The sequence below is a fragment of the Aquarana catesbeiana genome, linkage group LG11, assembly GCF_042186555.1.
Source record: "Aquarana catesbeiana isolate 2022-GZ linkage group LG11, ASM4218655v1, whole genome shotgun sequence".
NCBI classification, from domain to species: Eukaryota; Metazoa; Chordata; class Amphibia; order Anura; family Ranidae; genus Aquarana; species Aquarana catesbeiana.
The window spans coordinates 91684371-91697944 of NC_133334.1; the positions used below are offsets into that span (position 1 = coordinate 91684371).

The window sequence follows — 13574 nt, forward strand, 5'->3', positions numbered from 1 at the left end:
TTGTCATATCCCCAACCTTACTCTTTCTAGAATGAGTACATTTTGCTGGTATATATAAATCTGACCTCTTAATAATTTCCTAGTTGAATTAATGACTGAAATGTGATAGAACATGTAACCTTGCAGGTGATGCTATAGTATATGGGTCAGTAGGGAAAGAGGGTTATTGTTCTGTGAATGGATCCATAGAGGCAATGGGGATCGGTTCAATAAGAGAAAGGGGAGGAGGCAAATTATTGTTCTTAAAAGGGGTCTCCAAAAAATTTGGAATGGAACATAATCCTATTTAAATTCATGTTAGTTAAAGTGGTTGTAAAGACAAAAGTTTTTTTATCTTAATGCATTATACATTAAGATAAAAAGCCTTCTGTGTGCAGCAGCCCCCCTAATACTTACCTGAGGTTCCTCTAGGTCCAGCGATGTTGTGGGGCTGGGCCACGGCTCCATGTCTGAATGGAAACACAGAGCTGTGGCTCAGGTACCCCAATAGCAAGCTGCTTGCTGTGGGGGCACTCAACGGGAGGAACGGGACAGGAGGGCCAAAGAGGAACCCGAGAAGAGGAGAATCTGGGCTGCTCTGTGCAAAACCATTTTACAGAGCAGTATAACATGTTTGTTATTTTTAACAAAAAAAAAACAAGACTTTACAATCACTATAAACACATGCTATGCAAATTTCAGTAAATCATAAAATTAACAACTGGGGTTATAGAAGCTTAGAGACTATTTTAAAACACAAATGAATATAATGAACCCTTGATATGAGACAGTATTCCTAATAGGCACTTGGGGACTTTGCGTCATGCCTCACATCAGGGATAAATGGCCCAGGTGTGAACGGTGATCCAATTCCCCATCTCCTATAGCAGTGATGGCGAACCTTGGCACCCCAGATGTTTTGGAACTACATTTCCTATGATGCTCATGCACTCTGCAGTGTAATTGAGCATCATGGGAAATGTAGTTCCAAAACATCTGGAGTGCCAAGGTTCGCCATCACTGTCCTATAGGGTCCACTGCAATTTTTTGCATGGAGTAGCAAAGCTGCGATTTTTTGTCTTTTTTTTTTCTTTTCCTTTTTTTTTTTTTCTTTTTTTCCCCTCACTTTTCTTTTTCTTTTTTCTTTTCCTATGTAACCATTTTCCCACATATAATGTAAGAGGTCTGAATACTTCCGGTAAAAGACATCAGATTCTGAGAAAAATACAGCGCATTTCCAGTTCTATTATATTCCTACAAGAAACTAATTTAACGGATTGCACATCTGTTCATATAAAATCCTTACAGTACCCTATTTGGTACTATAGTTTATCAGATACCAACAAAGCTAAAGGAGTGGCCGTTGGGTTTCATAAGAATACCTCTTTTATAGGCAAACAAACGATGATAGATGACCATGGTAAATTTTTATTCCTTAGGGGCACGATGGGTGGTATACAATTGACTTTAGCTAATATATACTGCCCAAATATTAAACAATTAACATTCTTCATCCGTATACTGTCTAGATTGAAAGACTTTGCCATGGGAGCTATTATATTAGAAGGTATTATTAATATGCCCCTAGATCCCTTGATGGATACATCTAGAAGTCGTTCAATTATTTAATGTAAATGTCTTTCTCAGGTGAAGAAAAATTTATATAAATACCAATTAGTTGATGTTTGGAGAATTTTAAATCCCATACAACGTGACTATTCCTATTATTCCAAAACTCATAACTCTTATTCTATAATAGCTAATAGATAATATTTTTATAGACCAGTGTTTTTCAACTCCAGTCCTCAAGGCGCCCCAACAGGTCATGTTTTCAGGATTTCCCTCAGATAAAATGGCTGTGGTAATTACTAAGGCAGTGAAACTGATCAAATCACCTGTGCAAAATTAATGGTAAGCCTGAAAACATGACCTGTTGGGGCGCCTTGAGGACTGGAGTTGAGAAACACTGTTATAGACCATTATCATCTCCCTTAAGTAAAATCAGCTAAAATTGTGACTAGCCCTAAAATCTGCCCTTTTTGGGAAGAAGTGGCAAAGGTGATCTCTCTGATGCTGGGCCGAGTAATTAAACCTGAACCATTAACGTTTTTACTTCATTGTGTGAACGAAACAACAGAGCAATACAAGATGTCTATGACCCCATAAATGTTAAATGCTTGTAAATCTTTAATTCCACTATGCTGGGGAAAAGTTTAATACCTACTATCTCACAGTGGCTACGAAGGGCTGACAAGCTTCGCCTAATGGAAGAAATAACCTGTAAAAACAAAGGGCTGACCAGGAAATATATTAAGACATGGGCAAAATGGTTTGAATTTAAGGAAACTAAACTATATTATGAAATAATATCAGAGCCTGATGGTAAATCAGATTATGACTTAGTAATTAATATTGATTAACCTTATAGTTTTTGTACCTCCCCGATAGTTCAATATTTACATTTGTCGTAGGTCCCCAACCTCCCCCTTCTTTTTCTTCCTTTGGACATTTTTTTTTCCCTCTTCCCTTTTTTTCTTCTTTTTCTTTTTTTTCCTCTCTTTTTCCTTTTGTGTAGTTCCCACCCACCTCCCCTCTATTTCGCTATTGGAGGGGAGAGGATAGGAACTGATCAGATAAATTGCATTGTATATGTTTCAAGATAATGTTTTGAATTTTCTGAAATGCTAAAAATAATAATAATAAAAAAAAAAAAAATTAAAAAAAAGAGACAGTATTTCATAACAGCCCGAGAAGAATGTTTTGCTTATTTGATGATATGTACTAAAAATTAGTCTGAAATAGAAGAAAATATTTACAGGTATATAAAAATAGAAGTTTATTACACCAAAATGTTAATAATTTTTTATGAATTATCTTTATTTCTGAACAAATTCTTTCAGTTACAGAGGTTAAGGTTGTAGAGAAGACAGTCACTGAGGATTGTAGCGCTCGCCAGAAATTGACAGTCTTGAAAGTAGACGATTGTGAACTTGAAATGGAGTTGACCCACTGCGGAGGACCTTGTATGGGAACATCAATGTAAGTCATGTGACTTGTTATTGAAAAAAAAGCATTATGAAATGAGTCCTTTACAAAATGTGTTGGGCAGTTTTAACTTATGAGGTCTATAGCTCCATAAATAAACATATACAACAAATAGTCACATTTGAAGGCCTATAAACAATATTCTCTAATTGACAGTAAAAACGCACGTTAAAGCATTTATTAATTCATAAAAAATCCCTGTTGTGACTTGGATGTCTAACCTTGCATATATTACTCAACAATATGTTCTTGCATTAACACAAACAATAATATAGATTAAACATATAAAGTTTCACCTTGGCCTTAAGGCCCACTGGCAGTGTAAAAAAAAAAAGTATGGATTAAAAAGAAAACAAACATTTATACTCATCTAGTTGTATGCAGCATTGATTCGATGCTGCATCTGTACCCTCACCAGCTCTCTGCTCTGCCCCTCCAGCGCTCACTGGAGCACTGGACTGTGGAATGGGCAGGAGGGGTTGGCTCAGGCTCCCAGTGGATCACTGAGAGGCTGAGCCAGATGCTGGTCCAGGCATCTGGGTGTATATACTCGGGATCTTTCCCAAGGCTGGACCTGCTGAGTGACGTCAGCTGACAGTGGACTTTAGCCCACTGTCGGCTAATAATGGGTCACAGGAGTGCAGAGCGAACTGCACCTGCATTGGTATAACAGAGCCGTCTGCTTTATGTGTAGTTATTTAATTTCATCTTGATCAACTCAGAAATTAAAAAAAAAAAAAACAAAAGTTATTCAGGGTTCAGGTTTTCATGTTATCCCTTGGTGTGACGTCTCTCTTTTTTTTTCAGCTCATTTATTTTCTGGCAAATAAATCTGAGCTGCTTGATTCACTAGTAGGGAGCAAAAACACAAACCAGCAATAAATCAGTGTTCTGGTCATAATGGATTTGTTAGGACAAAATGGGAATATATGAACATTTTACTTAAACTTGTGAATTTACATAATAAGATACCTTATAAAGCAGTAGTTTGTGCACTTTAGTATTGTTTGAAAAAAAGAGATGTCGTTATAGCCTTTACAATGTGTTTTTGTTCTTTCTCAGCTATTCCATGGAATCTCAAGGTATGAATCACCAGTGTAGCTGCTGTAGAGCACTTGAGGTGGAAAATAAAATGGTTCTGCTTCCATGTGCCAATGGAAAATCTAAAGAACACTATTACAAAGAAGTGGTTAGATGTGGCTGTTCTGCTGCTACCTGCGAGCCAATTGGGTCTGCTGAACTTCAACAGCAGCAACAACAAGAACAACAGAATCAGCAGCAGTGGAGCCAATCCACTTCCAGAGGCAGAGTAAGAAGGAGATGAGAAGATCAATGAGAAGACAGAGAGGGCAAAGCAGCGATATAATGCTAAACATTCTGAACGTGTCCCATTCTAATGTCTAATTATTTTCTTACTTTTTAGTCATATATATAGATGCAGAATAAAAAAGCAAATAAGGTCTGTGTAAGCATTAAACAACAAATAAAGTAAAAATTGTAAAGCAGTTAACACAACTGTTTAGCCTTTGATGAAATCTTTAAAGAAATCTGGGCACCAATATCAGAGGAAGCTTTATGTTCTTGCTTTCTTATCTCTGTCATTACTTTTTATGTATATCAATAAACTACAGAATACAAAGCACATTATTTTAGTTGGACTATTATTTCTACTTGATAGGAAGCACAAAAGTGGACCAAACAATTATGATATGCAAGATAAGTGACCATTTGGTGCATTCATTAGGAATAAATAACTATAAAAAGTGCTCAGAAAAGTGTTAAAAAAGGTTAAAGAGACTATTTCAGATGGAAAAAAATTCTGCAGGTATAAAGGGCAGGCGCCTAAAGGACTCACATATAGTACCTGCAACAACCTCCAACACCTTACTGTTTTGGCTGAATGTCAGGCCTCCACACATTCCTATACATCCATCACTATGACAGGCAGCCTTAATGGCAAATGGGATTGCGCAGGGCAGAGGCGTAACTAGAATCTTCTGGGCCCCAGTGCAATAAACCACGAAGGACCCCCCTGACCCCGTTTTGGGGGGCCCTTGCCACTCATCCAGGGCCCTTTACTCCCATTGCTAGCTGCAGGATCTCCCTCCGGCTAGCAGTTCACTTCCTAAGTCTATACAGTGGAGAGGGGAAGGGCCTCTGACCCGGGCAGGTATCGGCTTCAGTGTACAAACAGAGCCACTCACTTGTTTACTGAAGTCGATACCTGCCCGGGTCAGAGGCCCCCCCATAGTTGCCATTTCAAAAAGAGTTTTTAGACACACCTTTTTTCCTGCATGTCCAGAAAGCCATTGTAGGACATGTACTTTAATTAGGGACAGGACGTTAATTTAATATGGGTGTAGTTCTCTAAAGTTTATTGTTTAACTTTTGTGACATGTGGCAAATGGCGGGGAGAGATGCTGCTGTAGTGTTAGTGATCCTATCACTTGGGATCCAGGGCCCCCCCATGAGAGATTTGGAGTACATTCTCTGAGTGCCCAGGGCTAGCAATGATACTGTATGTATCTATTATTATTGTCACTAGGACATTAGGATGCTATTTGAGATATTATCACAATATGCATGAAGATGTGAAAAATTGCTAAAGTGACCATATATACTGTGACTGTACTTTTACATTACTTTCATGGTAATATGAACATACAGATATTTATTTGGATTTATTATTGTAGTTTATTATAAACTACAATAATAAACCCAAATAAATATCAACGGTCACATTAATAAATAAAAAAAGCAGTCACAGTATATATGGTGACTTTAGCGATTTTTTACATCTTCATACATATTAGGAACATCTCCATTGGCATAATGTCCTAGTGACAATAATAATCTATGAAATCTGTAATCTTGATATCTGACAACATAGTGTTACACTGGCTGGCGGTGGAGACGCTGAAATTCCCTCTATTTTAATTTTAATTACTTGTAATCCAGGGAACCTCAGCGTCTACATATGGTCACACTTTGCTGCTTACCAGATCTGTTGATTTAGGAGAAGCTCAACCTGCTGCACATTTACAACTTGGAATCCTCCACGTCTGCTCCAGTCTCTCCTTGGGTCTCTCCATGCAGCTTGAGTCTTGCACCTGCACCAGAAGGCAGACCAGGCGCTATCACCTTTGATGCTGGCCACACCCCCAATTCCAGCCCAATCAAAATGCAAGCCTCAGCAAGCTCCGCCTCGGGCATGTTCTACAGGAGTAAGAGCGTGTGTACCTGAGCGCCACCTGATCCGCTGCTCTGGGGAGGTTGGGATCTCCCCAGACTGGAACAGTTGGCAACTACGGAGGCCCCTCCCTTCACCACTGTAGAGGAAAGTGAACTGATAGCAGGAGGGAGATCCCACAGCCGACGGACACCACATAGCTGATGATCGCCCCCTCCCACCCCTCCACTGCATAATGAACTGACAGCCAAACGTGCAGGGGGAGATGCCGGGTCCTGGAGCCCTCCCACATTGGCAGAACAAGCCAGTGACAGAAAATGCTGGAGATTTGACTGTCAGAATGAGCCAGCATTTGATAGTAACAGGAAGGTTTTAGCTGCAAGTATAAAGAGACCCTCTACTGCAACTAATTACTTAAACTGATTGTGGACCACATCCCTGATACATAGAGTCAAAACATGAATTCCTCAGATTGGGACTTTACATTTTGGGAGCAGAAATGGAAACTAGCTGCAATGAAAAGCCCAGAGCTTTGTCAGACAGACAGAACATCCAACGCGTTTCGAAAAACAAAATGCAGATCTTCTTCAGGGACTGGGCTTGCGGGTTCCAGATCTGTAGCTTATATCCCAAATTTTGATGCTCCACCCATAAATACAAAGAACATAACTTAAAAATGAAAAGAAAGCTATGTCCATCAGAGCAGCGCACAAGCAACAGAAAACGTGAATGACGTCAGCCAGGGGTCCATATATTGTGGGATGATCTTATTATATAACTTAGTGGTATAACTCTATATAGACCATAACTATAGAGGAGAGGTAGAATAGTACTTTCCCCTTGATGCAGTTCTGGTTGATAGAGCGTGTATATCAAAAATGATTAAACCATCCAGAACATCAAGAACACCACCAGCCACATCTCCAGCCACATCATTTTGACTCCAACTTTAACCACATAGCAACCGGCGCACGCCGATGTTTGTCGGCAGAATGGCACGGACAGGCAAATGTACGTCCCTTTGAAATTGCTGCCGTGCCATCGCGTGTGCGCCGCCGCGGGCTCGCGCCCATCGCGAGCTCCGTGATTCGGATCACGGGTTCCGTGGACTCGATGTCCGCGGGGGGATACCCGTGATCGTCTCACGGAGAGGAAGAACGGGGAGATGCTAATGTAAACAAGCATCTCCCTGTTCTGCCTAGTGACAGTGTCACTGATCATAGCTCCCTGTGATCGGGAGCTATGATCAGTGATGTGTCACACACAGCCCCCCCCCCACAGTTAGAACACATCCCTAGGACACACTTAACCCCTCCCTAGCCCCCTAGTGGTTAACCCCTTCACTACCAGTGTCATTTTTACAGTAATCAGTGCAATTTAATCACACTGTTCGCTGTAAAAATGACAATGGTCCCAAAAATGTGTCAAAATTGTCCGATGTGTGAACCATAATGTCGCAATCATGATAAAAATCGCAGATCGCCGCCATTACTAGTAAAAAAAAATTATTAATAAAAATGCCATAAAACTATCCTCTATTTTGTAGACGCTATAACTTTTGCTCAAACCAATCAATAAATGCTTATTGCGATTTTTTTTACCAAAAATATGTAGAAGAATACATATCGGCCTAAACTGAGGAAAAAAAATGTTTTTTTATATATTTTTTGGGGATATTTATTATAGCAAAAAGTAAAAAATATTGCTTTTTTCAAAATTGTCGCTCTTTTTTTGTTTATAGCGCAAAACATAAAAGCCGTAGAAGTGATCAAATACCACCAAAAGAAAGCTCTATTTGTGGGAAAAAAAAGACGCCAATTTTGTTTGGGAGCCGCGCAATTGTCAGTTTAAGCGACGCAGTGCCGAATCGCAAAAAGTGCTCTGGTCTTTGGCCAGCCAAATGGTCCGGGGCTTAAGTGGTTAAGGTCCACAAGGCACATCCAGATATCTGGCTGATGGATACAACCATCTTTAACCCTTGATGTTCTGGATGGTTTAATAATTTTTGATAGCTGCAAGTGTAAAATATACCTTGTTCTGTTTAGCAGTTTTGTTTTTCACTCACAATAGAGTCCCTATAAAATGCAAAAAGTTTGAAACTGGGGGCTTAAGTTGTCCCTACCGCCTGTGCTGTAGGTTTTTATCAGGTAGATTTAATGGTAGCAGCATAATACTAAGTGTCAAAAACACCTCAAATTGACCTTTTATTTTTCCATTTGTTTTAGTTTTCTTTTATCTGGATCCCACCGAATAATTGTGGTCAAATTTAGCTCTGAGATGGGGTGTTAATTGTGAGACTATGAAATGTAGGGGCATAAAACTCTCTGCAGCTCTGACAACACATATAAATAGTTTATTTCTACTGATTGAAAAACTATATTATCCAATGACAGCTCTACTGTAACACATGTGACGTGTCATGCTTTTCATGCCAGTGGTAGTAATTATGTGGCATCAGTGTGACAAAAGGGTTACTTTTTTTTTTTTTTTTTTTAAAGGTAACATTTAAATACAAGGACAGCATGAATTATGACACCGTGCCCTTTGTGACATCTGTGCATGATGCATATGGAATATTGGAGATAGCTGGGGGTCCTCAGTGCATTTTAAGGAGATTGATCCTGCCAACACCTATTAATAAGGCCCCTTTCACACTGGGGCGGTTTGCAGGTGTTATTGCGCTAAAAATACCGCCTGCAAACCGCCCCTAAACAGCCTCCGCTGTTTGTTCAGTGTGAAAGCCCGAGGGCTTTCACACTTAAGCGGTGCGCTGGCAGGAGAAGAAAAAATCTCCTGCAAGCCGCATCTTTGGAGCGGTGAAGGAGCGGTGTATTCACCGCTCCTAAACCGCTCCTGCCCATTAAAATCAATGGGACAGTGCGGCTATACCGCGGCAATACCGCGGCAATACCGCGGCTGTAGCCGCGCTGTACGAGTGATTTTAACCCTTTTTTGGCCGCCAGCGGGGGGTTAAAACCGCACCTCTAGCAGCCGAATACCGCGGTAAAACAGCGCTAAAAATATCGCTGTTTTACCGCCGACGCCCCCTACCGCCCCAGTGTGAAAGCAGCCTAAGTCATTGCTAAGAAGTTCTTCTATGTGAGGGTCCAAACTAAAAGATGTTGTCTACAGACACCATCAGGTTCAAATTCCCTTTGGAAAACATAATGTAGTTAAGGTCATTAGCATCATCAACTAACCAAAACTATATAATAACCAGATCATGAAAAAAGTAGGTACATTAATTGCATTTTTTTAAATCATCACCTTAGATTCAAAATGACCAGTAAGTTGAAATTTCCATTGCTCTAAAAAGTCTAGATAAACTAGACCAACTAAAAGATTACAGTACTAGGAAAGGAAGAATTATTGAATCCTTTTGTCAATGTGAAACCTTGTGCTGGAATTAGAGCTCTGTTAGATCTTACACTTAAAGAATCCAGCTATTGATCGCTCCTGCTTATAAGGCCTTGATTGCTTAAATTGATAATTATCTACAACGTATATCATCAATTTTTCTTGTTACTATAAGTAGTGAGATGTGCCTGTGGAAAAACATTAATGGAAAATATGAAACGTAAGGCGTGTTTTGTCATGTCTCTGTGAGCCTATTTAAACTGTATAATTTTCCTTTCCAGTAAGAGTAGTGCAAATATTTTCTTGCAGAAAATGCAAACTTCTAAGTAATAAACTTATTTAGAACTAGTTAGAACATCTTGTACAGGAATCATATGTTGTTCCATTAGCTGTTCTTATATAGAGTTAGTTATAAAGTTAAGCACATTAGCACATATTTGGGAGATATATATATTAATATTTATTAAGGTTGAACTGGATGGACTTGTGTCTTTTTTCAACCTGACTAACTATGTAACTATGTAAATATATATATATATATATATATATATATATATATATATATATATATATATATATATATATATATATATCCTTTCTATGGGGTCTTGAGTTTGTGGACACCTGAGCCCTACAAAACACACTGGGGTCCCTGGTGATGAGGGGAGGACTTGGCCTAGGGGCATATTTCTGTGAGCTAAAGGAAGTGTACCACATAAAGTGTGCTATAGTGCAGCATTGATTAGTGGGCATTGATTGGTAGGGTTTGCAGCCCACCTCTTACCCTGCTGGCCACCTATCATTGTCAGAAACCAGTGAGTGACAAATGAATGGTTATTGATCTTCTAAAGTCCCATTTCATTTCAATAGCGCAATTTTTTTTTCCAATGTTGGCCTTAAAAAAAATATATATTTTTTTTCCAATAAATGTTTTTCATTCCTAATATAGGCTCAAACAGTAGTTCATGGAAACAGGTTTTCTCTTCAAAATGTATTATGATCACACAGCTGCCCAGGAGCTACTGCACCACCATTCTATCTGAGGGAGGCCATTAAACTATGCTGATTCTTGGGATACTTCTTGCATGATTCCCAAAGACCTTCATAGCAAATTGGTACAGCAACTGAGCATAGCTGAGAAATTTGACTGGGTAGAAAAGTGTGTACCAGTAACATGGTATCAGTTTGATTACTACATTGCGCATGACACCAAAGTAGTAAGCTATGTTGGTCTTTGAGGTGAAACGCGATAAAAAATGAATGAGGTATTATATATAGGGTTGGGCATCTCAATAGTTTGTCCTTATGTGCCTCGATTTTTAATCCAGTGCTGTAAAATGTATATATTTTAATAAAAAACCTGACAGTTGGTAGAAATGGAGGCCTTCATACCCTTTTTCATCTTCAGCAAAAATAATTCATTTTATTACCACATTTAAAGGATGCTTTTAAAGTAGGGCTATTTAGATATCATTATGCCCAAGGCCCATTTAAATAAGAAGTGTTTGCTTTATATTAACAGCTACTTTTAAAATGTCAACAAGGAAAAGTTGAGATGATTTAATTTTTCCTGAACTATAGACAACCTTCTGACTCTTGTCAACAACCTCTGCAACCCCTTTCCTTAAAGTTTTTTTTTGCAGAATTTAGCCACACATGTCTAGAGGTAAATAGAAGAGAACAATGTTGAAATTTGAGGTAGCGCTACTAGTTCTTTTTCCCTGGCCACTGACCAACAAGTGGAATTATGGTAAATAAAAAAAAAGTTAAATTGTACTTTTAGTGCTGGGACTAATGAAGTACCACCTTATTTTAGAACTGGGCATTCTACTGCACATGTGAAGCCTGGCCAGGACACTTCCTGTGACTAGGCTGTGCAAGCCCTAGTCGGCACCATAATTGGTAAGAACTTCGAGGAGTGCGGACAGGCAAGTATGGGAATGGAGGGGGATCTTCAACTAAATCTTTCTATTTTTTTTACTGTGCCCTAATGGGGAGATTTGTTTTGTGAACAGTGGAAGATTCACCGTCACCTACCGCTCCAGTGAGTAAAATACTGTATTTGTCATAAGTTTCTTTCACAGTGACAATGGCAACCAAGATGAACAGTGAGAGTGAATCTCCCCTGGAGCAACAAAAATAGCACCATAAATCTGACAGGAGCTCCAAGTCTTCCACACTCTAGCTAAAAAAAAAAAATACACTTTAAGACAAACCAAAAGCACAAAACCCAAGGTCCCATAGGTCAATGGAAAATGTGTCACATTTCATGTGTAGAAGGTGATTGTTAATGGAAAAGAAACTAAGATTTGTCTTGGATATATGCCAGCCATATAGTTACTAGTGGGAAACTGAAAAGCAATCTGTCACTACACTTCTCTGAAATACCCTGTGGTTGCAAGAGCCATCTTTATAGTTTGATCAAACAAAAACTAGCTTGACTTTCAGCAAGTAGTGCATAAATGAGACAGGCAAGCCAACTATGGAAAATATAATGGTGTATATTGGAAATAAAATAATTTATATAAACTTCAAATAAACATAATCTGCCCTGAGGCAGCATGGAAAATGAAATCATTATTTAAACAAATCAAGGGGTTACAATATTTTTAAATATAACTTTTAAAGCCCAACTCCAGCCCATGCTCAACGAGAACAGAGTGTGAAAGAGTTATTACCTCTGACAATGTTTGTATTGCTGTTGTGACTTATTGTACTGGTGAGGCTTGCGCCCTCCCATTTCTTTTGTGATGGTGTAACGGGGAACAGAAGTGAGACAAAATCTCTCCAACAGAGAATACCTTCATTGGCTTCCACTCACTCAACAAATTAAATTAAAAATACTAACAACTTACAAAACCATCCACAACTCAGCCCTCAGCTATATCACTAGCCTTGTCCCAAGATACCAACCTACTCGTTCTCTTCATTCCTCCCAAGACCTTTTTCTCTCTAGCCCCCTCATCATCTCCTTCAATGCTCACCTCCCGTACTTTTCCAGAGCCTCCCCCATCCTATGGAACTCCCTACCCCAATATGTCCAATTATGGCCTACTCTGTTTGCTATTAGACGATCCCTAAAAGCCCTCCTCTTCAGAGAAGCCTACCCTGCCTCCTCCTAACAACTGTACATTTATTTTCTCCATCAACTCATCCCCTACAGTTATTACTTTTTGTATCACTTGACCCTCCCTCCTAGATTGTAAGCTCTAACGAGAGGGGGCCCTCTGATTCCTCCTGTATTGAATTGTATTGTAACTGTACTGTCGCTATATAAATCCTGTGTAAATCCTTTCAATAGAAGGTCGTTTGCATATGCAATTAAGTGCTAAGTTCTTAAAGCAACTTTAAACCCAAAACTAAAAATGTATTACAGCTTATGAATCATAAGTGGCTGCATTTGTTTTTTTTGTTTTTTTTTCTTTCTGTTTTCACCTGGTGATCTGGTCAGCAACATACCTTCTGTAACCCTAACACTGTCAACTATCTGGATGGAGCAGCAACATTGACACCTTTGGACAGCACCATTGTAAGTCTGTGGGGGAGGGGAGTTTTAGATGTACCAGCAGATTTAGATACACTAAACACGAGCAGTGCTGATACTAAGCATTTGCACGAGTATTTGTATTTGTGCAAATGCTTCGATACCTAAAACGGATACTTTTTTCATGCTCTGCGGTGCAATTTGAGCACATACAAATGAATGGGCTCAAATTACACTGCAAAGAATCGCATGTGATTTGAACCTGGAATGCGGTTAAATTCCTGTCCGAATTACATTACACATTGTGTTTCCACACCACTCCCGTGTGAACCCATGCTTGTCATAGTGACTTCAGCCTGAGTTAAGGCAGGAGTGGTGTGGGAAACCGCATGTGATTCGAATAGGAATCGCACCGCATTCCTGTTCAACTCACATGCAATTCTTTGCAGTGCAATTTGAGCCCGAACGTTTTGCATGGACTCAAATCGCACCTCATAAACAAGCAAAAACTATTGGTAA

The 13574-nt window shown here is 39.3% G+C and overlaps 1 protein-coding gene and 1 long non-coding RNA gene across 7 annotated transcripts in view; one reads left to right on the forward strand and one right to left on the reverse strand.

The window, feature by feature from the left end:
* LOC141112196 (uncharacterized) overlaps positions 1-4666 on the forward strand; it is an 85935-nt gene extending 81269 nt beyond the window's left edge. For all 4 annotated transcript variants that reach the window (XM_073604785.1, XM_073604787.1, XM_073604786.1 and 1 more), the window contains 2 exons: positions 2880-3018; positions 4087-4666. In XM_073604785.1, coding sequence (XP_073460886.1) covers positions 2880-3018; positions 4087-4348 — 401 coding nt within the window. In that variant the 3' untranslated portion in view covers positions 4349-4666. The remainder of the gene's footprint in view (positions 1-2879; positions 3019-4086) is intronic.
* LOC141112198 (uncharacterized) overlaps positions 1-13574 on the reverse strand; it is a 271699-nt gene that overhangs the window by 32917 nt on the left and 225208 nt on the right. The gene's annotated exons all lie outside the window — the stretch shown is intronic.